This window comes from Sphaerodactylus townsendi, linkage group LG04 (assembly GCF_021028975.2).
Source record: "Sphaerodactylus townsendi isolate TG3544 linkage group LG04, MPM_Stown_v2.3, whole genome shotgun sequence".
In the NCBI taxonomy this organism is placed as follows: Eukaryota; Metazoa; Chordata; class Lepidosauria; order Squamata; family Sphaerodactylidae; genus Sphaerodactylus; species Sphaerodactylus townsendi.
The window spans coordinates 91,391,535-91,419,470 of record NC_059428.1 but is presented as its reverse complement, the minus strand read 5'-3'; the positions used below and the strand labels follow the sequence as shown (position 1 = coordinate 91,419,470).

General features: G+C 41.3%; 1 protein-coding gene across 2 annotated transcripts; it reads right to left on the bottom strand.

The window, feature by feature from the left end:
- Nucleotides 1-162: 162 nt before the first annotated feature.
- Nucleotides 163-27,779, bottom strand: MXRA5 (matrix remodeling associated 5). Of its 2 annotated transcripts, none has more exons than XM_048494864.1 (7): nt 27,132-27,779; nt 21,857-22,072; nt 18,760-18,889; nt 17,642-18,032; nt 11,035-15,789; nt 9,469-10,369; nt 163-3,472 (listed from the first exon to the last, which is right to left on the bottom strand). In XM_048494864.1, exons 2-7 carry the CDS (start codon nt 22,060-22,062, stop codon nt 1,564-1,566), a joined length of 8,292 nt encoding a protein of 2,763 aa, XP_048350821.1. In that variant the 5' UTR covers nt 22,063-22,072; nt 27,132-27,779; the 3' UTR covers nt 163-1,563. The 2 variants fall into 2 exon arrangements, with proteins under 2 accessions (XP_048350821.1, XP_048350820.1); XM_048494863.1 differs by having other exon boundaries at nt 27,136-27,779.
- Between the last annotated feature and the right edge of the window lie 157 nt (nt 27,780-27,936).

Below are 27,936 nucleotides of genomic sequence, written 5' to 3'. Positions count from 1 at the left end.
AATGCAAATGCAAACATCACTGTGAAAACATAGAGGCATTTCTAGAGGATGAGTCCTGTGCGCAACATCAATTTTGGGGGCAGTAGATGGGCAAACTATTTGAGTAATGCATATTACTCTTTGGAACAATTTTATGTTCAGAAAGAACCTCCATGGCAAAGCTCTGTGGAAAATATTTTTATTATAAAACATACAGTATACTGATCTTAATATTATATAAAACACAGTAGAAATATTAGAGTCTTGTAAAGACCAATAATTTATACACTGAGACACAGGTCATTGTTATTCTAGTCTCATTGTCTGATTGGAAATAACAATAATAATAATATACAGAATGATTGAAATATACTAGGGATTCCCTAGCTGTGGGGCATTTGCACTGTAATTACAATAATTAACGCTAGGTTGTCTTGGAATTAAATCAGATAAGTTTTTCATAATTGCTAACTGAATGTATCCTGGACTGCTGATAGAAGAATGAGCACCAAGCAGTTAGAATTTGTGTTCTGTAAAGATTCAACTATGCCACAGCAGTGCAGGGGATGAAAGAAATATTTAATATCCAGATTTTTTAAAGAAAAAACAGGTCTTCTATTATATTTTAATACTATTTTTTAGGTTTTAAGGTGCTTGTTGCATTAAGGAATTGATTTGGACTGTTAACAAAAAAAGTGTTTTAGGCTACAGATAACTTGGATAAGGATTTGAATGTTTACAAAGAATGCAATTTTATATTACCATTTCCCAGCATTCCTGCTCATACATGCCTTTAGATGTAAGGCTTTTACAAGGTTTTAGTATTCCAAGGTTAAAAAAATTAGACAAGTTGGTAGTAAATGTTATTGCTGTAAAATCCATCATACAGTGTTATTTAACACTGGGATCACCAAACTGAATTCCTGTCCTTTCTTCTTTGCCTTGTAATTCGAAGGAATACATCCCATTGTATCCCCATGCCTGACAGTTATATCCAATGATGAAGGGTGAGAGTGGGGAAATCCACAATGCAATGACATCATGTCATTGGAATAGTGGTGATATACATTATGTAAGAAATGGAGAACTGGACATATTTATGGTATCATAATATAATATCTAGATCCAGCCTTAAGGACACAGAAAGTAATTAAGTAATTGATTTCCATCACTTGTAGTGATCAACCCACTTACTAAAATTAAGGCCATCTAAAAATATTCAACTTTTCCTGGATCTTGCTTGTAATTTTTTTCATACATCTACCTATAAAAATTAATTTTCTTCTTGAAATTCACAGAGTTTTTCTGAAATACTGATAAACTCTGAATTTTATTTCAGCTCTAGTCTCAAGTTGTAATGGGAGAAACTCAGATGCATCAACTGGGATAGTTCAGAGGTCTTCTCAGGCATGTCACCCACCAGACAAGTATTTTGGTACTGCACAAAAGGGAAAGCAATGATATGCCACTTATGGTGCAACCCTCTCCCCTCTTAATATAACTGATTCCAATTAACAATTATATTTTTCTGGCTGTGCTCACTTGGCAGGATCTTTGTGTATTCAAAGGCATTTGTTTGAACTTTTAGAATATGTGTATGTAGGTTGCTTTTGAATCGCTGCCAAGTATATTTTTAGCAGTGCATTTGTACAAGCCTGCATCCCTTTGTGTAGCTTGTTGGATGATTAATGAGCCCTGAGGATGAGGGAATTTGTTTCCATACAGACGGGATTGAGCTCCTGTTGTCAGATGTGATTTGTCTGGGAGTTCCCATGTTATTTCTGCTTTAGGAATCCCAATGGCCATACAATTCAGTTTCACTGTATTGCCAGGCCTTGCATAGATGACAGGAGCTGGTTCACTTGTGATGCGAGGTGGGTAGGCAATCACAATCACTGGAACATTCATAAGAGAAGAACCATACTCAGTTGCTACCTTGCACAGATAAGTACCTCTATCAAAAACAGATGATTCACGAACGGTGAGAGTGCCATTCTCCAGCAGAGAGAATCGACCAATGTTCTGAGGGCTATCTAGTAACATCCCATTGGGCAGAGTCCAGGTTATGCGAGCCCGCTGACTGCTTTGGGTTATGCAGTGAAGCTGCAGGGTCTCCCCATTGATTATGCTTACTAGGTTGTTATACTGATTGCTGATTTCTGGTTTAAGGCCCACTTTGAGGAAGACTACTCGCTCAGCAGAACCACCTGGGTTCCTGGCCATGCAGCGATAAGTGCCAGCATCCGACCCAGAAAGGGCACTGATGTGAAGTATTCCATCTCTCTTATGGTAAAATCTGTGCAAATGACTGGCTCTTTGAAGTTCTGTGCCATTGGGAAGGATCCAGGCTGTGGTAGGCTGAGGATTTCCATACACTGAGCAGTTTAGATTGATGCTATGGCCTGCAGTGGCAGTGATCTGTTCAGTGACAGGGTCTCTGAAGGTGGGCTTTTCCACATGGTCCATTACTTGTAGCTGCACAATCAACCTGGCCTCCCCACCTTCATTTCTGCCAATGCACACCAGTTGCACTGAGTCAGTCGGTCTCACTCCCCGAATGTCTAATGTGCCATTACGATGCACTGTGATTCTATTCCCATAATAGGGAGCAGGTAGGATAACTCCTTCTGGAAAGGCCCACATGACCCGTGGAGATGGGATGCCTTCTGCCTTGCAGTCAATCAGCTTACGACTTTCTTTCATAGCAGTTTCTCTCACTGAGGTGCTGGTGGTGGAATACCCATTGATTCTTGGAGGCTGAACATTGATGTGGATGAAGACAATTTTCCGATCTTCTCCAGCGCTGTTCCGAGCAATACATGTATAGTTGCCACTGTCAGATCTTTGGGCTTTCTGAATGAGAAGTGTCCCATCCCTGTATACCTGATATTTATCTGACAGAAATGGGATGGGTCTGTTGCTTGGAGAGAACCAAGTAACTTTAGGAGTGGGCTCACCTTTGGCTTCGCATCCTACAGATATCACATCCCCATATGAGACATTGATAGTTGTGAAGGTTTTGTCCCTAATACTGGCAGACTCAGCTACTACTTTGACTCGTACTTTCATCTCATCTTTGCCAACCTGGTTCTCAGCATAACAGGTGTAGTCCCCCTCTTCTCTCAGTCCTACTTCATTGAAGTACAGTGTTCCATTGTTGAACACTACATATCTCTTTGCTCGGCTTCCACTGTCATCGGATTGCATCAGAGTGTTGACCATGCTGCCATCTGGAAGGCTCCAGGAGATCTCAGGGTTTGGCAGACCTGTGGCTACACAGTCAACTTTCAGATCCCCACCGTATATCACATTGTGATTATTATCATTCTTGTGCTCTATTTTTGCAGGTTTCATCATCACATTCACTTTGAGAACCACGTAGTCATCTCCAATCTTATTGCGGGCCATGCAGAGATAGTCTCCTGCATCCTTGTCAGTGACTGAATGCACAACCAAAGTCCCATTGCCAAACACCTTGATTCTGCTGTCCAAACTAATTTAGGAAGACAGAAAACAAAACACATGTTGTAAGTTTATGCTCATAATTCACCATAATTTGAGCCAGAAAAAGCATAATTATCTTCATTTGCAAGCAAACAATTCCATCCTGAAACAGACTCTCCCCTAATGGGAAGATGCTTTTATTTACTTTATGCTCCTGAAGTTCTAGTTTTGATTTATGCTATGTTTAAAAAAATGAAAGTGTAAAAAAACACTTGTTTACAAACATGTCTAAATTTAAAGCAAACTTATATGGATACACTTGTTTACAAAATGAACAGGATATTGACAATAAATTCCATATGACTAGATATACACATCTATCAAATGAAAACATGTTACTCAAAAAAGAGTCACACTGCTATGGTTTTAAGTGGTTAAAATAAACCCCAAACACTCACACTTAAACACACACACACACACACACAATCCGTCAGTTGATTTACACTGGATGATGAGAAGTATAAGAAAATGGTTCTTGTTCCACTAATACAACAGAAGATAATTAGTTTATATTGGCCAACTATTGAATGTATAAACTCTGCTGCAAGAGTAAACTGAATGATCAATCTATCTTAAATTGTTACAGACATCTAATGACACAATTTACATGGGAAATTAGATATGTGGCTGTGAATGTTGACCCTACAGAAGTCATTGAGCATCTAGCCCCAGAAGATGTTACTCTTCTATCCATTTTTTCCATTTCTGGGAGAACAGCCACATTGCAGCTGCCCTTCTCTCAGACAGATGAGGAGTTCATTTATACCCACTCAGATTACTGCTCCACCTAGTCCAGAGTTTATCTATTCTGAGTGATATCAGATATGAATGAAGAAGGACCACTTTCCAACATGTAGTCTCTGCTGTATATGTCTGATGGTGTTTCTTGAAGCACTCAAAGGAGAACTTGTACACAGTATTGTTATATTCACAGCCTGTTTCCCCTTCAAATATTACAAGAAACACAGCAAACTAAATGCAGAAGTGACTGTGCACTCAGTCCAAAGCCACGATAACTGGCTGCAGCCTTTTAAGGCCAAACAGAGGTCTTTCCTTACTGAGGCACCTGAGATCCTTTCAACTGGACATCTGCATGCAAAGCATGTGACCCATTAAAGCAGTGCACTATTTCTAAACAATGAATAACAAGTTGTGGTTCTTTCAGGAAAAAGTACATGAGGAATGGGGCACTGAACACACTGTAGTTGAAGAATGGTATTATGACCAGAAGAATAATTAGTTCTGTTCTGCTTCCATGAAGCCACTCTCAAGGAGTGAGCAGTGGCCTTTGCTTTGGCTGGAGCGGGAACCAGAGGTGTAGCTGGGCCAGAGTGTGCCCGGTGTGCACTCTGGCTCCCCCCCCCCCCGCGGCAGCGCCCCCCCCTCCCACTTACTTTAAAAAACTGAGCAGGCTGGAGATACTTTAGGAAACTGAGCAGGCTGGGGAACAGGCCTTCCTGTTCTGGTGGGAACTACATTTCCCAGGGTCTCCTGGGAAATGTAGTTCCCACCAGAACAGGAAGGCCTGTCCTGCAGCCTGCTCGGTTTCCTAAAGTAAGCGTGGGGGGGCGCCACAGGGGGCCGCTGTGGGGGGAATCACACCAACCCCCTCGCGGCGGGGGCCCCCCTCCCACTCCCTTTAGAAAACCGAGCAGGCTGGAGAACAGGCTTTCCTGTTCTGGTGGGAACTACATTTTCCAAAAGACCCTGGGAAATGTAGTTCCCACCAGAACAGGAAGGCCTGTTCTCCAGCCTGCTCGGTTTTCTAAAGTAAGTGGGGTGGGGGCGCTGCGGGGGGGTGGGGGCAGGGAAAGGGGGAGGGGCCGGGGGGATTTTGCGCCCCCCACATGACCCAAATTCGTGTGCCCGGTGCATCACACACACACCCCGGGAGCTTTGCCGCTGGTGGGAACACTACTGTTGCTGCTCTGGACCAATTCCTGCACAGTGCTAAGGTTCAATATGGTTCATTATGATTACACAGCATTGCTCTGCACCAGTGTTCAAACCCTGAAAAACAATCCTAATAGGTATTACCTCAGTACATTGTCTCATAAGGACAAGTTTATTAGCTAACTTTTAAAAAATCTGCAGCCTAAGCAGAGAAATAAGGTGTTATAGGATTTCCACAGAAAAGGGTATCCTTGCAACATGTCCCCAGCCATACAGTCCCCACTATGTGGAAATTCAGACTGTGATATGCTATCATCATATTATGTTCCCCTCCTCTTGCTAGTTGCAGCCCATTATGTGTAGCTGAGGATGGGAAACTCACATGATGGGCTCATGCTTAACACTGAATTTTGCTGTATGATACTCGTTCCACCCTCCTTTTTTAGTAAATTCCTATAAAACTCAGTCAGAAAAACCAATATTTCACTTCTTTCAAAAAGCAAAGTTTACCACAGCTATCTTACTTTCATTCTGTGGCTTCAGACATAATTAGTGATCTTCAGAAGAGGACATCTATAATGACAGATGTGACAGATTGGCTGCATTTATAAAACTTAATCAAGAAGGTTGCTTTTATTGGAAATCATTTAACCAATGAGATGGGCAGATATTTGACTGTGATTGAAAGTAACTGAGTTCAATTCTTTCCTCAGCTGTGAAGATTACTGGTTGACCTTGGGCCAGTTATTCTTTGTGTAGCCTCTCACAAGTTTGTTGTAAAGGCAAAAAAGAATAATGATATCAGATGTGCTGTTCTGAATTTTATTATTATAAACAACATCTTTATAATAACAGCAATGAACTCTAATAATATATCTGTTGATGAAGTCTAGTTGGACACCATCCCAGATATGCTGATTCAGTGTCTGGATGCCATGGTGGGTGGGTGGAGCAGAGCCAGCTGAAACAAAATAATTCAAAGATCGAAGTCCTGTGGCTTGGCCAGGGATGGAATTGATACCTACACCTACAATCAAAAGCTTGAGTATGACTCTGGATGTCTCCCTCTCTATGGAGATCCAGGTGTTTTGTCATATTCACTAGGCTAAAAAGTTGGTACTCTTTACAGTGGTGGGATCCAAAAATTTTAATGACAGGTTCCGATGATGGTGGGATTCAAGCAGTGGCGGCGGCGCACACATGCACCTCCAGTCACTATTGGGCAGGAAGGTTGCTTTAGTAACCCCTTCTCGGCACTCAGAAAAAAATTAGTAACCATTTCTAGAGAAGTGGTGAGAACTAGTTGGATCCCTCCTCTGGTACTCTACCTGTCCTGCCCTGAACTAGTTACTGCAATTGTCACCTCCAGATTGGACTAGTGTAACTCTCTCCACACAGGGCTACCCTTGAGATTGTTCCAGAAACTTTAGCTGATCCAGAACACAGCAGCAAGGGTTCTTACAGTAACACTTTTAAGATCCCATATTCAGCCTGTACTTCACCAACTGGACTGGCTACCAGTTGAACACTAGATCAAATTCAGGGTTTTGGAGCTAACTAAAGCCCTAAGTGGTGTGGGACTGCTGTATCTGCAGAACCATCTCTCTCAATACAGTCCCCAGAGGCTGTTAAACTCCACTGGAAGCAATCTGCTGGTGTTCCCTGGCCCCGGAAACATCTGACTGTCCTCAACCAGAACCAGAACCTTTTTGACTCTGGTTCTGGTCTGAGGGGAACTCTCTGACAACTGAGACCCAGACCCTGCAAAATTTAGCACAGTTCTGCAATGTGTGTAAGGTGGAGATTCTCTGCCAGGCCTATGGTTGAGGCACCGATAGTTACATCATTTCTGGTTGCCTTTCCTTTCCCAACCCTCCCTATCCTATCTGCCTCTATTAGTTTATTAATGGGATTGTTGGCTTGGTTTTGTTTTATTGTTGTTTTAAGTCTCACCTTGTGGGTTGATCAACCAGGAAAGTTGTACTAGAGGTTAACCAGGAAGGCTATAATTTTAAGGTGCAGGTATAGGAGTTAATTGATGGAGGTTTTAATTGGTTTTGTGGATGAAGTTTTTGTATTTAGCCTGAGCCAGTCTTTAGATGAGGGGAGGCACAGTATACAAGTCAAATAAATAAGATAGAAATCCAATGAAATGGAAAAAAAATAACAGAAGGCAACATTTCTGGAAAATAGGTCTTAAACCAAAATGTGTTTCAAATATCATTGCAGCTCTACTGTGCTATAAAATAACAAAAGTGAAGTGGAAGTCGAAACCAAACATCCTGGCAAAGCTTACACTTCTTGGCTAGGAATAAATGCAGTATATTTATATTTTTAAAATAAAAATGGAAACTTTAACAAAGACTTTATGCTAAATGTATATAAATAGATCACAGAGATAAAGTTCTGTTATTGTTGTACCATACACAGCCATGATCTAGTTTGAATTAAATCTTTTTCAAATGGAGAAATCAGTATACATTAATTTCCTTCCCTGAAATTAATGGCCCTTCACAAGGCTTAACTCAGGATGGACTGCAGCACATTTTGTTTTCACGCGGAACATGGCTGACTACAGTTTTTATAGGCAAGCAGACTTGTTACTCTTCTTCATCCTTCATCCAAACTATTTCAAACAATTCTAATCTGATTTTATCCATCCCCTCTATCAGAGGATTTTCTTTGTGACAAACATGCTAATCTTTTTCTAAGCTAGTGGATTTTAAACTTTCTGCCTTCAGAAATGGGCCCTGTTTCCTCATTCCCATGTCTGCTGCAAAATTCCATCATGATTCCTGTGGAACATCTGTGCACTGAACGACTTTCAGAGGCATGTATTGAGGTGCTCATGGAATACTGGTCAGATCTTTCAGGCTTCATTGTTCCCCTACATGAATCATAAGTACAAAATACAGCACAACCAGATATTCTCTTGTGGTTGTTCTTGGCAAGGAAAGGCTGTGGGAGTGGAGATAAGCTTCCCTGACCTAAATGAGGAATTGTTAATATGCTTCTGAGGAATTTCAAACATGGTAAAGTGGTTAAGAGTAAAGGACTCTAATCTGGAGGGCGAGGTTCAATTTTCCACTCCACACGAAGCCTGCTATGTGACTTTGGGCCCATCACAGTTCTCTCAGAACTCTCTCAGCCCACACAGGAAGACAATGGTAAACCACTTATAAATGCCTCTTACCTTGAAAATCCTATAGGGTTGCCATTAGTCAGCTGTGACTTAATGGCACACACACATACAAGCAAACTACACTATACATGCTTATTAATGAGAAAGACCCACTGAATTCAGTGGGAATGTCTGAATAAACATGGGAAGGATCACTGTAGTCAGAGCCAGTGTGCTCTATACTTTAAAGTACTAGATCTTCCAGTTTCAAATACCCACTTAGCTTAATGGATAGCTTTGGGTCAGTTATATACTACAACTGTTTGACAAAGTTATGGTGAGGATAAAGTGAATCAGAGAACCACGTATGCCACCATGAGCTCCTTGGAGAAAGCACCCTCCCCATTCCCCCACCTGCCCTTTCCCAACCCCTGAACAACAAGCCCTGCCAGTCCCCTCCCCATTTGCTCCCCACCCTCTTCCAGCCCCAACACCATGCCTGGTACCATGGCAGCAGAGACTTGTTTGCCCGTTGCCAGCCAACACCTTCCCCATTCTCCTGTATGCCTTCTCACATCCCCCAAACATTACCATGGGATGGCACAAGCCTCCCCAAGCCTCCCCCCTCCCCCTCCACCACCAAACACCAACCAGGGAAGGGCTGGGTGATTTACCAGCAGCTGTGAATCAAGAGGTGTGTTTGGGAGGGGGCAGCAGGAGGAGTGGAGGTGATGGGAGGGATGGAAGATGGGCAGGGAGGAAAGGCAGCCTTTCCCTCCTCATCTAGAGCTTGTTTTATTAAGCCGTAAAATGGGCTGTGCTGCTTTTGTAATGTATGGATGAGGAGACAACTTCACAATACAACAAGGCATAACACTGAAATTTGACATTGTTTGGTAACTTGTAAATCATCCTATAATCAAAACCAACAAAGTATGACCAGCATGCAATAGCAACAACAGATATTTTACCTGTGTCCAGAATCCACCATTCTTTTGGAAGGCAGCCTCCAGAGTATTCGTGGCCAGGGGTCACCTGATGCACTGCAGTCCAACCATAGGGTGCTACCATATGACAAATCAGTTCTCTGGGGAGAACTCCCGGTGATCTTAGCATTTGTAGACTGCTTCTTGACATGCACCCATACCGATCTCCTGGCAGCACCTACCATATTGGCTGCAATACATTCATAGCTCCCACTGTCTTTGGGTGACACATTGCGTATGTAAAGGGTTCCATTTGGAAAAACGAAAAGATTCCCATTAACAAACTGGGAAGTCCGAATCTGGGTACCATCAAAAAGCACCCAACGAATGCTTGGCAAAGGAGCTGCTTTGGCACTGCAGTGAATGTTAATGTTCTGTCCCACATTAAGGGAAATATTTTGCTGTTTTTCCTGTTGAATAATAGGTGGTAAGGCAGCTATGTGAAGTCTCACAGCAATGCTATCAGCACCTGCGGTATTGCTGGCTATGCACTTGTAAATGCCCCGGTCCGAGAAGTTAGTGTCCTTGAGGGATAAGGTTCGGTTTTCATACAGCATCATTCTTCCCTCTGTAGTACTCACAGTTTGTAATATTTTCCTGTCAGGAAAAATCCAAGAAATGTGGGGGCTTGGAATTCCAGTGGCTTGGCAATCCATGGTCACCTTTTCTCCAAAATAAACAGTCATGTCTCTAAAGCGGGAACCTAATACTTTGGGCTGCTGGGCTAGGACTGTCAACAGGACAATCATTTTATCAACACCGTGCAGGTTCTGAGCCATGCATAAATACTGTCCACGGTCCTGAAGCTGAACTTTGCGGACAATAAATGTACCATTTCTCAAGACTTCAAAACGTTGTATCCTTGTATTGGCTGTCATTAGAGCCCCTAGAAGATTCAACAGAAAGAAAATAACAGAATTTGTAGTGCTTAAACAGATGCTAGAAACCACATTATGATAGCTGCAGAAAACCCCTCTACTAAACTTTAATGGAGTAAAGGAGAAAGGGAGCAAAATCTCAGGCCGGATAGCCTCCCATGAATATTTTGAATGTTCTTGGGCATCCCTGAATGTATTAATTGATGCAACTAGCCTATTCAATATGTCTTAGATGAGTATCACAGTATCTATCTGAATCTGGATGATACATTTCCACCTACAAAGTGAAGGCTGCTTATGTGTCCAGATCACTTTTGCTAGATCACTGTGATTGTTAGTTCAAGATAGTGACTGTATTATTCCGTGGTAGAAAATAAAATAAAAAATTAAATGACACCTCTGTGTCTTAAAGGTGCCATTATTTAGATGGTGATCTAAATAAAATGTGTTTTATTTAGATCAATGTAAAATACTGAACTAGAATAAATGCAAGTATGGTCTGAGGTTAGGTACAAAATTACAAGACACAATAGTAATAATGGGGAACTCATTTTTAAACTGGTTGAGCTAGCTATGTGAAAGGATATGTATATAGCAAGCAAAGTACATAACCTTTAAAAAAATGCAAGTAATCAAGCTCTTTTGTGACTTCATCAGCATTAAAAGCTCTTACCTGTGGAGACTTTTGTCCAAGAAAGAAAAGGTTTGGGTTCTCCTGTGGCATCACATGGGATAACAGCATCTGATTCAGCAAGGATGGATAAACTGTTAAATCCTTTTGTTAAAATCTTAGGCCTTGCTCCCTGTGTGCTGAGATTTGTGGAAGGCTGAATTATGCTGGAATTAAATGCTTTCCCTCCTGGTTTGGCCACAAATGGCACATGTGGAATGCTGTTAGGGATCGTTCTGGACAACTGTAAGGTTGAAGCCATTTCAGGTTTAATGCTTGGAGCTATCAATGCAGGAGGGATAGTTACAGCTGGTGGTACAGTATTCAAAGATAGAGGAGGGGGTGGAATAACTGTAACCCTTACAGGAGTACTCTGCGTTATAATACCGATTGGAGAGACAAATTTATTTTTGGTTGAGCTTGCTGGGGCAAGCTGATTAGTCATTATAGGTTTAGAATTTATATCTAAGTATTGGATTGCTCTTGTTCTGTTAACCAGGAAGGGCACTCTAGGCTTGGGAAGAGATGGTACAGCTTGATTGATTATTTTTCCAGCCTTGTCTTTGGTATCAGGAATGTAATTATTGACAAAAACTCTTGATGGAATATTGTATCTCATTTCACCCTGACTGCCAAATCTGCTTGGAAGATTTGACTTAGGTCTATATGGTGGAGCAGCTGTTGTGGTGAGAAAGGTCTCAGAGTAAAGAGAAGAGATTTTTCTGTCTTGTGTGGTGTGAGCAGCATAGGCAGTTATTTCTGGTTTATTGGTATAATGAAGGGGAGGCTGATGGGTTCCAAAACGATAAAATAGACCTGGTGTAATTAGATATGGAGGCCTCACTGTACCTCTCACGAGAGGACGTTTTGGTGGTAGAAAAGCATGTGGCTGACTAAAAATGGGTATAACTCCCATCGGTTGGTGAGGAACATTTGGATTCAGAACTAAGCTGTTGAATGTTCTGCTACCAGATGATTCTTTCCGTTGTACTTGCCTTTGTTGTGTGGTTATTCTGTTCTGGTTTGAATGGATGAAGAAAGGTTCATTCTGCCTTGAGCCAAATTTGGTTTGTATACTCTCAGCACTGGATCCTTTGTGGCCAGGATGTATAACTTGACTAGATGTGTACTTTTCCTCAATTGAAAAATGGTCAGTCAAATTAAGAGTATGGGATTCCAATGATGGGACACTAGTTGTCAGAGATGCAGTAGGCAAAACTGGAGAATAGTTTATTTCGGTTCTATGCATAGCAGTCTGATCATGATGGTCTTGTAACTGAGTGATCATTTCTTTTGTGTAACCTGAAGAAGTTATTATCTGTCTTTGGTTATGCAAAAGACTAATAGCTTGATTAGCTTCTGGAGGGGTTAAAGGATCATCAGTTATTGTGCTATAGTGGGGTGATGCTGTTTCTCTTTGTTTAGGAGATGATGCAATTGTAGTCAGTATTCGTGAGCCTGAAGATTTCTGCAATTCATTGACATTTGAAGGACTGGTAAAATGAATGGCCATAGTATCAACGGGAGTCAAGTGCTGTACAATAGCTGGCTTTGACTGAGGTGCTTTTGAGATTACTCTGTTCTCTGGAGATGATGAGCCTGCAGATCTTTCTTCAGACTCTGGAACTGAGGAGGTTGGTAATATTGGGCTAGTGAAACTTGCAATCGATACAGAAGATCTTGGTCTATGTGCATCCTTGCCTTCATAGCTTGTTGTAGGCACATTTCCTTCAAAGGTTTGGATGAAATCATTGTCTGTTGATGTTGTTAACTTATGCCTTACGCTAGGATCTAAAAATAGTTCTGGACCAGGGGCTGCAGTAAAAGCCTCATGTAGTGATATCAATGTGTGAATTTTCTGTTCTTTGGCAATATTAGAAATTGTTACAGGTGTTCTAGGTGGTGAAAGAGAAGGACTGAGGACAGAAACTGCCTCCAGGTTGATGGATCTTTGTAATGCACTAGCATTTGTAACTGATGAAATACTCTCTTCCAAAGGTTTATGTTCTTTTGCAGTTTCTGCTTCAGAATCAGGTTTATAATGACTCCTGTAAATATACCTTTGCAAACTTTGGGTTGCAGCTTCTGTTTCAGGTTTATTTTGAGCAAAAGGCCTATCTTTCACAGGAGAGACACTGGGAGAAATAGGTCTTGGTCTTCTGAACCAGTTTGGTCTCAATCTCCTGCGACCATATGGTCTTCTTCGAGAATGCTGGGGAGACTGTGAATTAGAAGTAGTACTTTTCCTTCCATGGTCTGGAATGACTGTCACTGTGGTTAGCCTGTCAGCAGCAGCAGTCATTAGCCAATCACTCTTTTTAAAAGGAGCATCAGTTCCTTTAAAAGTAGAAACAGACTCTGGTATTGGAATATGTATGTTTTCAAATTTTGCTCCTTCCAATACCCTGTCTAGGTCAGATTTTTTGTTTACTTGCTGATGTTCTATGCTATCACTGTTCCCCAGACCAGAATCTGTAAGTGGAGAAGTAGGTATAAAAATGGCACTTGTGACTTTGGAGCTTTCAGAGGCCTGGTGAACTGCAGAGACATCAGCTTCTAGTGGTCTTTCTATAGAAGAAAATGTATGCTGTGTGGTTGTAACTCTCTTGTGTGCTGTACTCTGAATATAAAGTTGGCTGCTTATTACGTCTTCATTTGAATGCTCTTTAATGAAAGAATTGGGTACTGTTGGGTAATAACCTGTTCTCAAATCACTGGTTTCCCACTGGTGAGACTGTAAAGTTGGGGAGATCCAATAATCTTTTGCAATAGGAGTTTCCACAAGGTATGTATTTCTTGCTGATTTGTACTCTGTAACCGGCTTGGTCCCAGCACTTCCTACTGTAGGTGATTGATACCGATTATTATCCTGTGCAACAGTAATGGGAGGAACAGTGACTGAAAGTGGCCCTGTCTCTTCCAAGTTGGATGTGTCACCAGAAGACTCCTCTTCACTGACAGGAAATTCCATGGTAGTCTTTTGTGGGGGACTGACAATAGGAGGAGGTCTTATAGTTTGATACAGGAATGGAGTCTCTGTAGTAGTCTTTAGAGAAGTGACTGGAGTCACAGTTGTTCTAAGAAGATTTTTTCCTCGAACCTTGGCCAAAATGTTGGCCCATTGCTGTGGGTTAATCTGTTTATTTGCCATGTTGATTCTCCTCCGAGATTCAAATACTCTACGTCCCTCTGCAACATTTATCTCTGGAGTCCTATCTATTCCTTTCCATAACTTCATTTTGCGTTTTCCTTTTTTATTTTTTTTAACATGACCATGAGAAATATTATCATTCTTTTGCTTAAGAGGCACTTCATGGTTCTTCAAGTGGATTTTTTTACTTAGAGTCTCATCTGACTCTTCCGCACCTGATCCCTCATCATCATCTATGACTTGAACCTTTGGTTTTATTAAGAGTCTTGAACCAGGATGCTTTTTAAGTTTCATGCTTTTTGATGATCTGTCAGATGCCATTTTATTTACTGTTACACTGATGGCAAATTGATCTGATCCTTGTTGGTTTATAGCCACACACCGATAATACCCACTGTCACTGACGTGGCTATGTGGAATTAACAATGAGCCATTGTCCAGAAGGTATCCATTGGAGGAATTTGATAAATCATTGAGAACATGGCTGTTTGGAAGAATCCAGCTTAGGTATGCATCTGGGACAGCTATCGCACTGCAGGGCAAAAGTATAGATTCTCCCATATTTTTCTGAATCTTTATGATCTCAGAGTCTGATGGCTGAATGACTGGAGGCTGCACCAAAATTCTGTACGACATTGAATCTACATCACCTCTGACTTGAGCAACACAGTGGTAGACTCCTGAATCAGCATAGACTACTGATTTGATGACTAGCTGACCACTGCTGAGGACAGAAAATCTGCTGCCCTCCATTTTGAATGGAGCTTTTAATTTAGTCCCATCTGGAAGAAGCCATTTGATGGAAGGACTTTCTGTTGCTTTCACATTGCAGCTCAGCAGAGCATCTGAACCCTCTACTACACTCTGAGCTGTTTTTGTGTGCGGGTCTTCTATCATAACCCAACTGTTTCTCTGTGGTTTGTTTCCTTGAGTTTGAAGGGTTTGGGAAATATGAGTAAAAAAAGACAGCACTACTTTCTTCCCAGTACTCTGGCGTCTATTTAATTGGATGTGTATCAGAGATTGCATCAACCAGGCAGGCTCTGCAAGGATCCTGCCTCTGACACCTGTGTAATATAGTGCATCATAATCCGAACCTTGCCTGTAATGGTAGCTCATCTTAGGTTCATGGCTGATCATGTGCTCCCTTTCTAACTTGACAGGAACTTCACTATAATAAGCAATTAGTTTCCACAGCTTTTCATAGTTTTCTCGGTTCATGAGGCACTCTATGTCCAGGGAAATGGAGGCATTAACTTCAATTTCTTGAAGAGAGATTTGATTCCACTGGATTTTGGTGGACTCTGTTGGTTTCTTGATTTCACAATTCAAATTTACAATGTTCCCATGCTCATCTGTCAAGTTCAGAGTAATGTTCCACGGAGTAAGCTGAAATTCTTTGCTGTATATTTCAGAGCTGTCCTCTTCTTCCTCTTCCTCCTCAATGTGGCTGATGTTCAGTTTTAGTGGAGACTGTATGATGGGCTTTGTGCAAGAAATGTCTTGCAAATGTTGAACATCATGTGTCTGGAGTTGCTTAGGATAAGTACATTTTGGGCAAAGTTGCCCATCTTCATAGATTTTGTCTTTTTTACATTTTAGGACACCTGGAAGACAAAAAAAACCACCTTAAATAATCCAGATAACTTTCACATGACTGATTCAGGATCAACAGTAAGCTTGCTCTTTAGTGATTGCTGTCAGTATGATGTCTCCATGCAATTCTAGCAAGTCATAGTCCTTACTTAGGGATGTAGAGAGAAGTTTGTAACCATGCCCACAAGACAATAGCAGAATAAACAGTTCAATGTTGACTGGGCTGGCAGGAGGGGATGGTATGGCTCCAATGCGACCCCACTGCCTCCAGAGGGCTTTCCCATGGTTAAAGAAGAAGCCCTAAAACATACAAAGAAAGGCAAAAATTCCCCATAGTGGGAAATAGAGATGCTCCACAAAAATCATGGTGTATCTCTGCCAGTGGCTTTGCCGATGTACACAGGCTGATCAGCAGAGACGTAGCGGAGGAAAATGGCGCCCGGGGCAAAATGGTGCAATCCGCCCGCCCACGCCCCTACCTCCCCATGCTCCACTTACTGGTGGTGGTCCTGGGCAGCCTGTCAGGGTGGTGCTGAAGTGCGCCTAGCAGGCCTGCAGAAGGCTCCGAGTAGGTGCACACTACTATGGAGGTGGGGTGGGGTGGCCTAGCAGCAGTCTTCTGCTGGCTGCTTGGGTGCTCCTCAACTTGAGGGGCACCCAGAGAGCCTGCAGAAGGCTGCCGCCCACCCCACCTCAATCGGAGCATGTGCCGGAGGCTGAGCAGCCTGCTCGGAGAGGGAGGCGGTGTGGCCATGCCTGCAGCGCTCCAGCTGCAGCCGCGCTGCGTCCTGCTCCCAGCCTACTTCCTGTTCCAGCTGGAGGCTGAGCAGCCTGGTCAGAGAGGGAAGTGGTGCGGTCAAACCTGGAGCACTCCAGCAGATGCTGCGCTGCTTCCTGCTCCCAGCCCGCTCGGAGAGGGAAGCGGCACGGCCGGGAGCGCTCAAGGTGCGGCCGTGCTGCTTCCTGCTCCCAGCCTGCTCATGGGGGGGGCATTTTGCACCCCCACATGACTAATTGGTGTGTGTCTGGGGTATGTGTCCCCACATGTCCCTGTGGCAGCTATGCCACTGCTGATCAGGCACTGAAGGCTGACTAAGGTCAGCCCCACCTTTGGCCATGCTAGCTCAGTGTTTTGTGCCAGTTGGCCTGGGTGACACAGCCAGATTCTGGGTCAGGTGACGTGAAGGTTTTCAGCATCCAATCTCTTGGGTAAGTCGCTCACCTGCCGGCACATTTGCCCCTTGTGGTGGCAGAAAGTGCATTTCAGCTGGCACAGAAGTACACTGACTTCAGAGGGGGATTCCCCCCCTTTTGGATTGGGTTATTAGTCACTGACCCAAGGAAAATCAGAAACGAGCCTTCTTTCTGACAGGGTAAGTTCTATAATTTTCTGATAAATGCTCCCCTATTTGAAACTCACTCTTGGACTCAAAGCAAGAGAAACAGGCCACAGGTCATGAATATAGAATCTAAAAGAAATGTGGGCCACCATAACCAAATGTTTATGTACACAAAAAGGATTTACATGAGAGATCAAGCCCTTTAAGATCTACTTGGGCCCTCAATAGGTGCTGTTCATCTTAGTCCTGCATGACATTTAGTCATTCAGGAAGGACTTAGATTCCTAAATCAAACTTTTCTAGACTGGTCTCCATTAATCAACCCCCCTGCAATGAAATCACAGGATCAGTTCAAATGTACATTTTTATCCCTGATGGATTTTTTTTGCTATTGTTTTGTTCACTGAGGTCTACTATGAATTACAGAAAGAGATGCAATCTAAGTGTCCATACCAAAGGAATATAAAATATATGTACAAGTTTAGGTTGGAGTCAATTTTCTAGTTTTTAAAAATACACTTACCTGTAGACTTTTTGTTCCATTCAAGGAGCCATCTCAACCTGCAATCACAGGACCAGGGATTCCCATGAAGATAAACATTCTCTAATAGTGGCATTTTTTGAAAAATGCCCATAGGCAGTGTTCTAATAGCATTTTCGGACAAATAAAGATGCTTTATTGTAGACAGCCTGAAATAATCAAGAACGATAAATGTGGAAAATGTGTTGGGGTGAAGCTGTTGAAGTAAATTTCCTTCCAAATGGAGAAGTCGAAGGGAAGTTAATCCATTAAAAGCATTTGGATGGATGAATTCGATTCGGTTGTGGTCCACATGCAGTCTCATTAGGCTAGAAAGTCCTTGCAGTGTTTGACCAGTTAAAACTTGCAGCTTGTTGTAGCTTATTTTGAATACCTAAATGGTTGAAGAACATCAGCACATTAATAGTTCCAACTATAAGATATTTCAGAAAAACACAGAACACAAAGAAGAAAAATGTATTACATTTAACTCAAAAAAAGGCTGTCACAATTGAGATCTACTGAAATCAAAAGGATTTAAGAGAACTGCATCTAACTCATCCCATTGATTCCACTTAAGTATGATCAATGTCCTATGGATCAGGGCCAAAAACAGGATGCTAAAGAATATAATGAACCACAACAATAGACTGACTAAAACTTCAAGATCTTCAAGGAATAAAATTGTCTACTTTATGCACAACAGAAACTTCATAATGAGTGGCATCAATCTTGCAACTTGTAGCTCTTCCAGAGGGCAATATACTTGTTTAATTACAATAGGAGTAAAACCTGAAGTCCAATAGTTGTGTTCTTATGTTTGCATGAAAAAACTGACTAACTTTGAAAGTGCAATAAATATTTCAACAAATTACATATTAATAGGTGAGGTAAATAAATTTTGGCTTGGATACACAAGTCAGAATGATAAAATAAGCAGTCTTCAAGTTAAAATGCATGAAAACAATGGCTGCCAAAAACCTATGACCCCAAATTCATGTGACAATAAATTAATGAGTTGCCATACCAAGTACATTTGAAGCTGCAGATCCCCATACCAAAAAAATTTGGAAACTAACAGAAGACTAATTATTATTCTAAAGGAAGCACATTGACTTTACCTGTAATGCTGATAGATCTCTTAAAGCCCCATTAGGTATATTTTGGATGTCATTTCCATGGATCATGAGAAGTTCTAGTTTTGTAAGTCCTGCAAATGAATTTTCAGATATAGTTTGTATGCTGTTAAACCTGGAAAGAAAACACAGTTAGTTACGTTTTGTAATGAATGACAGCTGCATGCTATGAAAATATATAACTTTGGTTGGTTCTTAAGTATGCTTTTAATTTGACACAATTAATGAAGCTTTCTAACAAGGTTATCCATGATTTATGATTACTTTCATATGTAATTTCTAAAACCAGGTTTTTGGCTTCTACAGCCACTTAAAATACTAATCACAATTTAAGAGTCTAAACTGGCAATGTCAATTAGAATAGGCTCCGTGCACGGAGGATATTAGTTAATGGCAAGAAGCCACATGATGATGACATGGAGCCTGGCAAACCAGTAGACCTGCAAATGTGCCAGCAAAACTTGCATCAATAAATGAATAAAGATTGGCGTAGAGGACATTTAAAAATGGATGCCTGCCAAGCCAATTCTGGAAGCAGAAAACCACAGCTACTAGCTAAACTGCTAGATTTTCCAATAGAGTATGCAATTATGTATTTAACTGTTAAGATAAATCATTGGTCTTCAAATGGCAAAAGTGTGTGTCTAAAAACCAGGGTTGTGATCTCATTAAAACATAATAATTACTATAATTTATAAAGCATGTAACCATCTAGGGCTGTATAATTTTTAATCAATCATTTAATTATGTTTAAATACATTTGCAAATTAGCCAAGCTGTTATAGATTATTCTTTGAGATACTGAAAGCACTGAGTGATCTAAAATGGGACAGACAGAAACCGCTATGCATTGCTAGAAAAAAAATACTTCAACATATTGGTATTTGCCTGCCACTCAACGAAGCAATGTTTAAAAACTTCCTTCACCTTATGCTGCCTCCCTCCAATTTGTGGAAAAACCATTCGCATTGACCAATGTCTCTAAGGAGTGGTGGAACTTTCTGTAGCATGTATTCACTGACTTCTAGCTTCTGATTTATGCAGACTACATACTGAAAGTCACAACTCAAAGTCACATCAGATTCTGAGAGATAGCATGAAAATCTCAGACAGTGCACTACTACTAAGCACTAATCAAGATAGGCACTCCAACCTAATCAGCTAACCTGCAGAGATAACCTGAACAATGGTAGGTAAATGCTGGTCATGTGGTAAGCCATTGGGTGATGTAATTAAAATTTGCTGTGATCCTGGGACTTGGCCTGCTTGGTTTAATGGAGGCTGGGTCTGACACTGATGTCAAGCGTAACTGCATGAGATCATACAGTTGAGGCTTCTGATCTGTTAGAATCTGCATAAACTTTGATGTATTGACAGGATTGGAAGTTCTTATTTTACGGCTCTGAAGAATTTCCTTCTACTTCCTACCACATCAGAGCAGTGGGAGTAGAAGATCCATAGACAGCCTTATGCTTCCAAAAGCTAACAATAATTGGCTGTGACTGGATTGCTCTTTTAGTGATTTGTGTTGTTATACATCCCCAGGTAGTTAGATTTGGATATTGTCAGAGACTGAATACTGGAAGACCAGATAAAACCTTTTGTTTCTCTCATTAAAACCCATATTTCATTGCTTACACTGATCTTAAATTATCATTTCATTCATAGGAGACTCCCTTTCCAAATACTGCACATTAGCCATGTCTGTACCTTTTTGAGGAAATGAAAATCTTTACTATTGTTTATATCAAGGTCACCAATTGTTGTTCCTCTGAAACTTTTAAAAATATAAATTAATGGATTGGGTTTCTTGATTTTGGCAAAGCAGCATCAATTCACAAAAATGAATTTTCAGTGCTGTCATGTATAATCAGTTTGGTGATTTCTTTTTCTTCCTGAAAGAAACCATAACCTACTCCAAATGTCATGTCATGAGAGTCACAAGCAGCAAAGGAATTAAGTGCTTTCTTCTCTTTGGAAAATATACAGAGATTTTAAAAAGGGCTTTAAATGATGGCAAACAAATGCTGTAAAATCCTGTGGTGTATAAAAATGTCTTTGCCACTTCTGTGGTGCCTTTCCTAGAATGCTACATATAAGTCGCTGCAGCAGGGATAAAAATAGCTTTCTTTTGTGGTGCTGAGTTTGAATCATTCTAGAATGACACAATAAATGAACCCCAGAATTAGCATTTCAGCAAAAATGCCAGTTTCTTTAAGAGTATGGAACTCAGAATAGGATGTTGAAGTTGAGCAACATGTAGTCTGAGTGATCTGTACTGCCATCTTAAGTAGAGTTAACACCCTTCTATGTTTTGTGAAGTCAGTGGTCTTAGAAGAGTATAACTCTGTGTAGGATACAACTGTTGGATATGAGAATGATAAAGCTAGTACAACAGCCATGATTAGTGGTGAGCAGTGATGACAGAAAAAATGTGAAAGAGTAATAGCAATACAAGATGTGATGAGAAGATGCAGATTATTTGGGAAAAGTAAACACCCATGAAGTGAGCAATGTAAGAATGAAGGTGGGCATAGATGTGTGAACAGAAAGAAAACACAATGTCGAAACTGCAAAGCGAAATGCAAATACTGTGAAAACAATAACTGGGAGTAGCTTCATGTAGAATCTTGGAAGTGGCAAGGCACATGGGAACTGAGGCAGAAAGCTGGAGATCTCTGAAAGGAAAATATTACACAGGCTGTGGTATTGTTGTCAGACATCTCAATACCTGTAACAGTTTTCTTCATTCTAAAATTGCAATGAAAAGAATGTGGGCAGGAGACAGTTTTGAAGTAAATGGAGTGAAAGCACACATGATGAACATTCCAGGATGACCCATCTTTTTTGAAATGGATTAAAGGAGGAAATGAAAGAGATTTGACAGCATACAACAGCACAGAGATTACAGAGCAGGTTTCATATGTACTTATACACAGCTTTTGATTTGGACAGTGGAGGTATCAAATTACAGCTCCGTTCAGTGATGCATAATTCTTTAACTAAATGCCACATGTGGGGTGAACTCTATAGGATTATACTCAAAGAATGTAAAATGCTACAGTAAACTTGCAATACAAACCCCAAATTGATTCGTTCCACATGTTTCGAGATTCTTGTTGGCACAGCTACTAAGGACCGAAATGTGCAATGAACTTCAGTGGGAACATAACAGGCACATGGGTGAGGACACGTAAGTGCGATTTCTGGAAGCCCCAGAGACAGAATCAGCACCACGGATAGTGCTCCCAATTGTGGGTTTTTTAGCATCTTTTCAGATTTCTTCATTTTGCCGTATCTATTTCATTTGCAAAAGAAGATAACAGTAATTCTTACACAGATATACATACAGCATTTACCAAATCCAATTACACCTTTCATACAAGTGTCCCTGAACATTTAGGCTAACTTATGTGCCCATGACATTATGTTAGATAAGCTCAAGTTACTTATCATCTTAACCACTTTGGAATCAGTTTCCAAGTCTTAGCTTGTAACTTTATCTGTAACCATTTGCTACTGCAATCCTAAACACATTTACAATGGAGTAAGCCCTACTAAACTTAGTGGGATTTATTTCTAAGTATACATGATTAAAACTGCATTATAAATAAACAGACAGGTAAATGTTTTATATGTATGTCCACAGCCTATGGCACAATGATAAGAAACAATACAGCAAATGCTTACTATGTAAGTATTAAACTGATTTATTGTTTTAATCACTGTGCTGTGCTGTGGTAACACAAATAAAATATCACCTGCTTGGTCATTTACAATAACATTCTATGACAAAAGTACAGACATAACCTTTCCCAAACCTCAAATTTAGCACCAAAATACATTACATAATAACCTTCTTTGTCTGTTGCATAGTGTCCAATTAATTTTGCCACTGCTTAGTCAAATTAATTATTGTATTTTTAGTGTCTTATTACTTAACTGCAAAAAATGTAGGCAATTTACTATATATTTGATAGTTCATGTCTTCTGAATTTACTCTACATGATAGCTCACAGATTAGAGCCTTTAGTCTGCACAGGGCTATTGCTTTTGCGTTGGGGTGTGTGTGTGTGTATGTGTGAGTATGTATACACACAAACACACACACACATTCATAAATATGCATGCAATGAGGTTAACTTTCCTATTAACTTCATGCACCCTCTCAAATATCTATAGTCAAGTCAACAAGCAAACTGTACCTTTCTTTAAAAATAACTCAGTTAAATGTCTAAAAGGCATGTGCTTAATGAGGTGACTGTTTTAGAAAAGTTGGCATATTTAAATATGTTCCTTGTTTTCTTTTCTTTAGGGTTAGGGTGAGAAATACCCATTTTTGCTCTTAGACTTCTTTTTGAGAGCCAAACAGAAGTTGCAACATCAAAAAAATACTTTCTATTGAAAATCCTGGGCTCATTTTTCGGAGTGGAAATTATGCACAGCGAGGGTTTTGATCTATAGCAATGGAAAGTGCATTATGTCTTCACATTGTCTACTTGGCATCTATACCACTGACTATACAAAAATGGCTTTTAAAAGGCTGGAAGTCTTTATTCAGAAGGCTGGAAGACTTTACTACTCAGAAACTGGCATATTACAAATGAGAAGTAATAGGCAGCCCAATACAATTAATAACTTTTTGGCAGAAGATTTTTCATTAATAATAATTTCGAAAAGTCTGCTCAATCTTACATAATCCATTGCAAGTATAATTCACAAAATTTGGGTCCAGTAATGCCATGAGAGCCAGCGTAGTATAGTGGATGAGACTGGAGGACTCTAATCTGGAGAACCAGGTTTGACTCCCCACTCCTCCACATAAAGCCTGCTGGGTGATTTGAGCTAGTCACATTCAGCCTACTATAGAAATCTGCTGCTAAGTGAAGGACAGCTTTGCCTTACAGATTCACACAACCAATAACACCAGCAGAAAGTTGCTTTTAGGTTCCCTTTGAAAGATACATTTCCAGTGGCAGGCATATTGGTGGGACGGTGTACTGTAGTGACTGAAAAAACCACATCTTTTAAAGGACCAGTCTAATTACAATTAAAGGATCCTCACTTTGGATGAGGAATCAAGTTTGTAGTTTTCTAGTTTTTAAATTATCAAATGCAACAAAGAACAGATCTACCTCCACACTTACATAGCAGAAGGTGTTTCAGCAAATATGGTTAGTTACCCCATTTGCCGGAAGGATGAGTAAAATGTCCCTAACCCAAGTTTCCTATTTTATACAGCTTTTAAAAACCGCAAGAACCCTGGCCTCTACTGCAGATCAGGACAACTTAGCAACTGCTTTTAAAAGAGATAAAAACAGCTCCGTTATTATGCTATGAAAAGCAATGTTGCAGAACTCTGAGCTTTATTTACAGATAGCTGAAAGCCAGAGAATCCATACTGGCAAATATAAAAGTGACAGGGATGCAATGAATGAGCAACTGTCTAATAAGATGAAAAGTGTTACTCTAGTTCTTTCACCAACCTGTAACCATTAGCTTGTGGGCAACTGAACCAGCTTCACAGTGTTAAGGATTCTGTGCCTATAAACTAGGACAACAATTACAAAGCTCTAAGTAGGAACCACCATGGTACTGTGGACAGAGAACAGACTTAGACTGGAAAGATCCAAATTCATGTTCTTTCTTGGTCATGAAATTCTTTGGGCTAACTGAGATCTCTTACTTAACTTGCTGAACAAGGTTTTTCCTGGGATTAAAAACAAACAAACAAACAAACAGAAAGCTAGATGAAGGGTAGGGATTGGACTTTGTGCTAAATCTCTGCTGAAAGAAGGGATTTCCTGCTGCAGCCCTGAGTGATCTCTAAACTTCTTTTCTAGAGGGTTAAAGAACTTCTAGGAACAGCATGAGAGGAGTTGGAGGTCTGAAGTGTGAAAGGCAGTCAGCAAAAAATGTCATCCCCTTCAGTAAACAGAAATTTCCCATAGGATCCAAGACACAGCCTTCTCTGTGGAGGCTCCCTGGCTGGGATACTCCTTCCACAACAATCAAATGAAGTTTGTATCACTCATTTATACTAATCACAAAGAAAGTCTGTCTTTTTATTCATAAACTTTTAGCACCTGTAGTTCATTGAAGGAATTTACTCTTTTTTTCTATTGTGTTTTGCATTTACACTTTAAAGAATTTTTATTTTTGTTAGCTGCCTTGACTAACCTTATAGATGAAAGACAGCCTATACATGGTTAATTTTTTTTCTCACAATCCCATGAACACCACCATAAAGAAGTAGCAAATTATACATGATAAAGATACATTTTCTCCCAAACTTTTTGCTGGTAAAAAAAAAAGGTAAAGTTTTCCCTTAAGTTGTGTTTGGGGTACCTGGGGTACCACTGCAAGCAGTGATTTCATAGGCAAGCCGTTTTTGTGGGGCAGTTTGCCATTGCTTTCCCCGGCTATTCTTTACCCCCTAGCTATGTGCTAGGTCAGGGGTAGGGAACCTGCAGCTCTCCAGATGTTCAGGAACTACAATTCCCATCAGCCTCTGTCAGCATGGCCAATTGGCCATGCTGGTAGGGGCTGATGGGAATTGTAGTTCCTGAACATCTGGAGAGCCGCAGGTTCCCTACCCCTGTGCTAGGTACTCATTTACCAACCAAGGAATGGATGGATGGCTGAGTTGACCATGAACCAGCTGCCAGGATATCAGACCCACAGGGCGCTCGAGCTCCTGACCTTGTGAGTGGCAGTGCAAGCACTTAACCACTACGCCACGCAGCTCCTTTTTTGCTGCTAGTGCACACTAAGATCAGGATTGTGTAAGAAGGATCCATGGTGACCAGATGAGAGAGATGTGGACTCTTCCAAGCTGGAAATCCTGATTGAGCCAGAGAAAAGCCAAGTAGCACCAAAGGTTCTGAGCAACGTATTTTAAAACAATAGAACTCAATCAGCTTGCTACTACAATTACAATTAAAATAATTTCTTTTTTGAAAAGTAGCCCAAGTAATTATGATAGCCTAGGTATTATCATCTGGCTGCTGAATGGGAAAGGTAAGAAAAGAAGTCTTGCTGGCATTTGCACCACAAACCAAAGGTCTTTTTATTATGGCATATATAGCTACATGATCAAAGACATTTCAAAATAACTTGCATCAAAACAGAATGGCTCAAAAAAAAAAGCAGTTGCAGTGCTGCTTTTTGGCCAGATGGGATCCATTAAGATGTTCCTGGAAATATCACTTTGGATGTGTGGATGCTAAGCAACATGCTCATGTCATAAAGACACACAGTGTGGATTTCTCAATATATGCAAATTCATCTTCAGTATGTGCTGTGGTGCTGTTGTTGACAGTTGTATCCTGATTAATATTGAATATAATAAATGGCACCCAGGCTGAAATTCTCCTTTTAAAAAATGCATGCAAGGATCTCAGAATAAGGATGCCTGGGCAAAGCAGTAAGAATCACATTGTAGCTCACTGCCCTCTAGGGACTGCACAGAGTTATTGACCAGGTACAATTATATGGGATAGAAACAGAAGGATTGCTGTGATCATTCATACGAAGTGCCTTGAGTATTCTGAAAAGCTATGCAAACACCATATAATAACAACAAAGGTATGTTATAGCAATGAGCCTCTAATTCTGGCAAAGAGAAAAGTAAAATCACAAGGAAGTCATCTTTGGTCTGGCATGAAAGCCTCTCCAGTGCACCTCTGTATATTATTCCATTTGCTTGCAACATTTGTGCACATTCTGTCTGAATATGAGCTCTGGGATCCAGTCCAGGGATTTATCCCCAAGGTGGCCTCAGGTTTCCTTGCTAGACAGCAGAGACTGAGTAGGTGGTGAGCAAGAGAAGGGCGGCTGATGATTTCACCAGCCACGCTGAGAACAGAAGAGGGATGTGCCTCAGCTACGCTGTATGCGATATTAGGAGACACTGGGACTGGTTATGCCTTCCCCACTTAGACTAATTTTTTACAGCACATGCTTCCCATTAGAGAAGAATGCCCTTAATTCACTGAGTCATTACAGTTACAGTGAAAGAAAGAAATCTCCCCTGAAACTGAACTCCCATTCAACATTTTCATTCCAACTTTTCCAACACAACAAAAGAATGGGGGGGGGGGGGAGAGAGAGAGAGAGAGAGAGAGAGAGAAACAGAAACTCCAAAACAAATCCAGTAGACTTTGCAGCATTCCCCTCTCATTCCTGATAAGAAAATAAAATTATTTGGGCTTCTGTAATTCACCGACTCCCACTTGTAAATGCTACTTTTTTCAGTTCAAGAAAGTCTAGGGAAAGCCTCCCTCCACTGAGCTGTGTTTGGGCAAACAACGAGACACAGCCCAACCCCAAGAGATGAGAAAAAATAATAATATTACCTACTTTTTGGCAGGGTGTTAGACACAATAGCCCTCAGGGTCCATCCTTCCTTGGACAATGGAAGAACAGCTAGTGCCACATGCACGCAACTCGCTTCTCTGTTTAACCTCCCTAAAATCCTGGGTCGCTCCACTTGTGCCAGGAGAGGGTTGCAAATGTTGACATCCCACCCTAAAGGTACTTGATTCAAGCCAGCCTTTCCATTCTTCCTTCCTGATTATTTCTGCAGCACCCAGTTTTGGAGAACCATAACAACTCCAGAAGGGTTAAAAAAAAATCAAAGGGAAGGAAGGCAAGTTGTTGGGAAGGGAGGGGGCTTCAATTAAACCGTGAGCTCAGGAATCCATGCAAATGATTGCGCTTTTCACACCCGCGGAGATGCAAATCCAGGACTTCTGATTGAAAAGCCAAACGAGGCAGCGGCGGCAGCAACCACCACGAGACCCCCTGCAGCTCCACGGGCAGTTTCTGTTTGGACGCCTCGCAGAAGGCGCTTTCGGGACTCCACAGAGCGATCCTTCCTGCAGACGAGCCGGGGACACCTCGCTGCCCGCCGTGCCCCGCTCGCTCTCGCAGCCCCTCGAGCGGCGCGTTTTGAAGCAGGCGGGAGTGGCGGCTCTGCTTTCTTTGGGGGCGGCTCGAGCCGAGCGAGGAGCGAATGGGCAAAGGGCGCCGCGAAAGAGGGCTGGAGCCGCCGTCGCGCAAAGGTAGGGGTGGGGAGGCGGCGCGCAGTTGACCGGCCCCGAGGAGCTCCCTGATTCCCCCCCCCCCCACTCCCACGTTGCTTGCGGCCCCGCGTGGCGC

Excerpts from the sequence above, each read along its gene's own strand:
- MXRA5 (XM_048494864.1), bottom strand. The coding sequence starts at position 22,062 with ATGAAGAAATCTGAAAAGATGCTAAAAAACCCACAATTGGGAGCACTA. Across the intron at positions 10,370-11,034 it reads TTGGACAAAAGTCTCCACAG|GGGCTCTAATGACAGCCAAT; the intron begins GTAAGAGCTTTT and ends TGAATCTTCTAG. Across the intron at positions 3,473-9,468 it reads ATGGTGGATTCTGGACACAG|TTTGGACAGCAGAATCAAGG; the intron begins GTAAAATATCTG and ends TTCCTAAATTAG.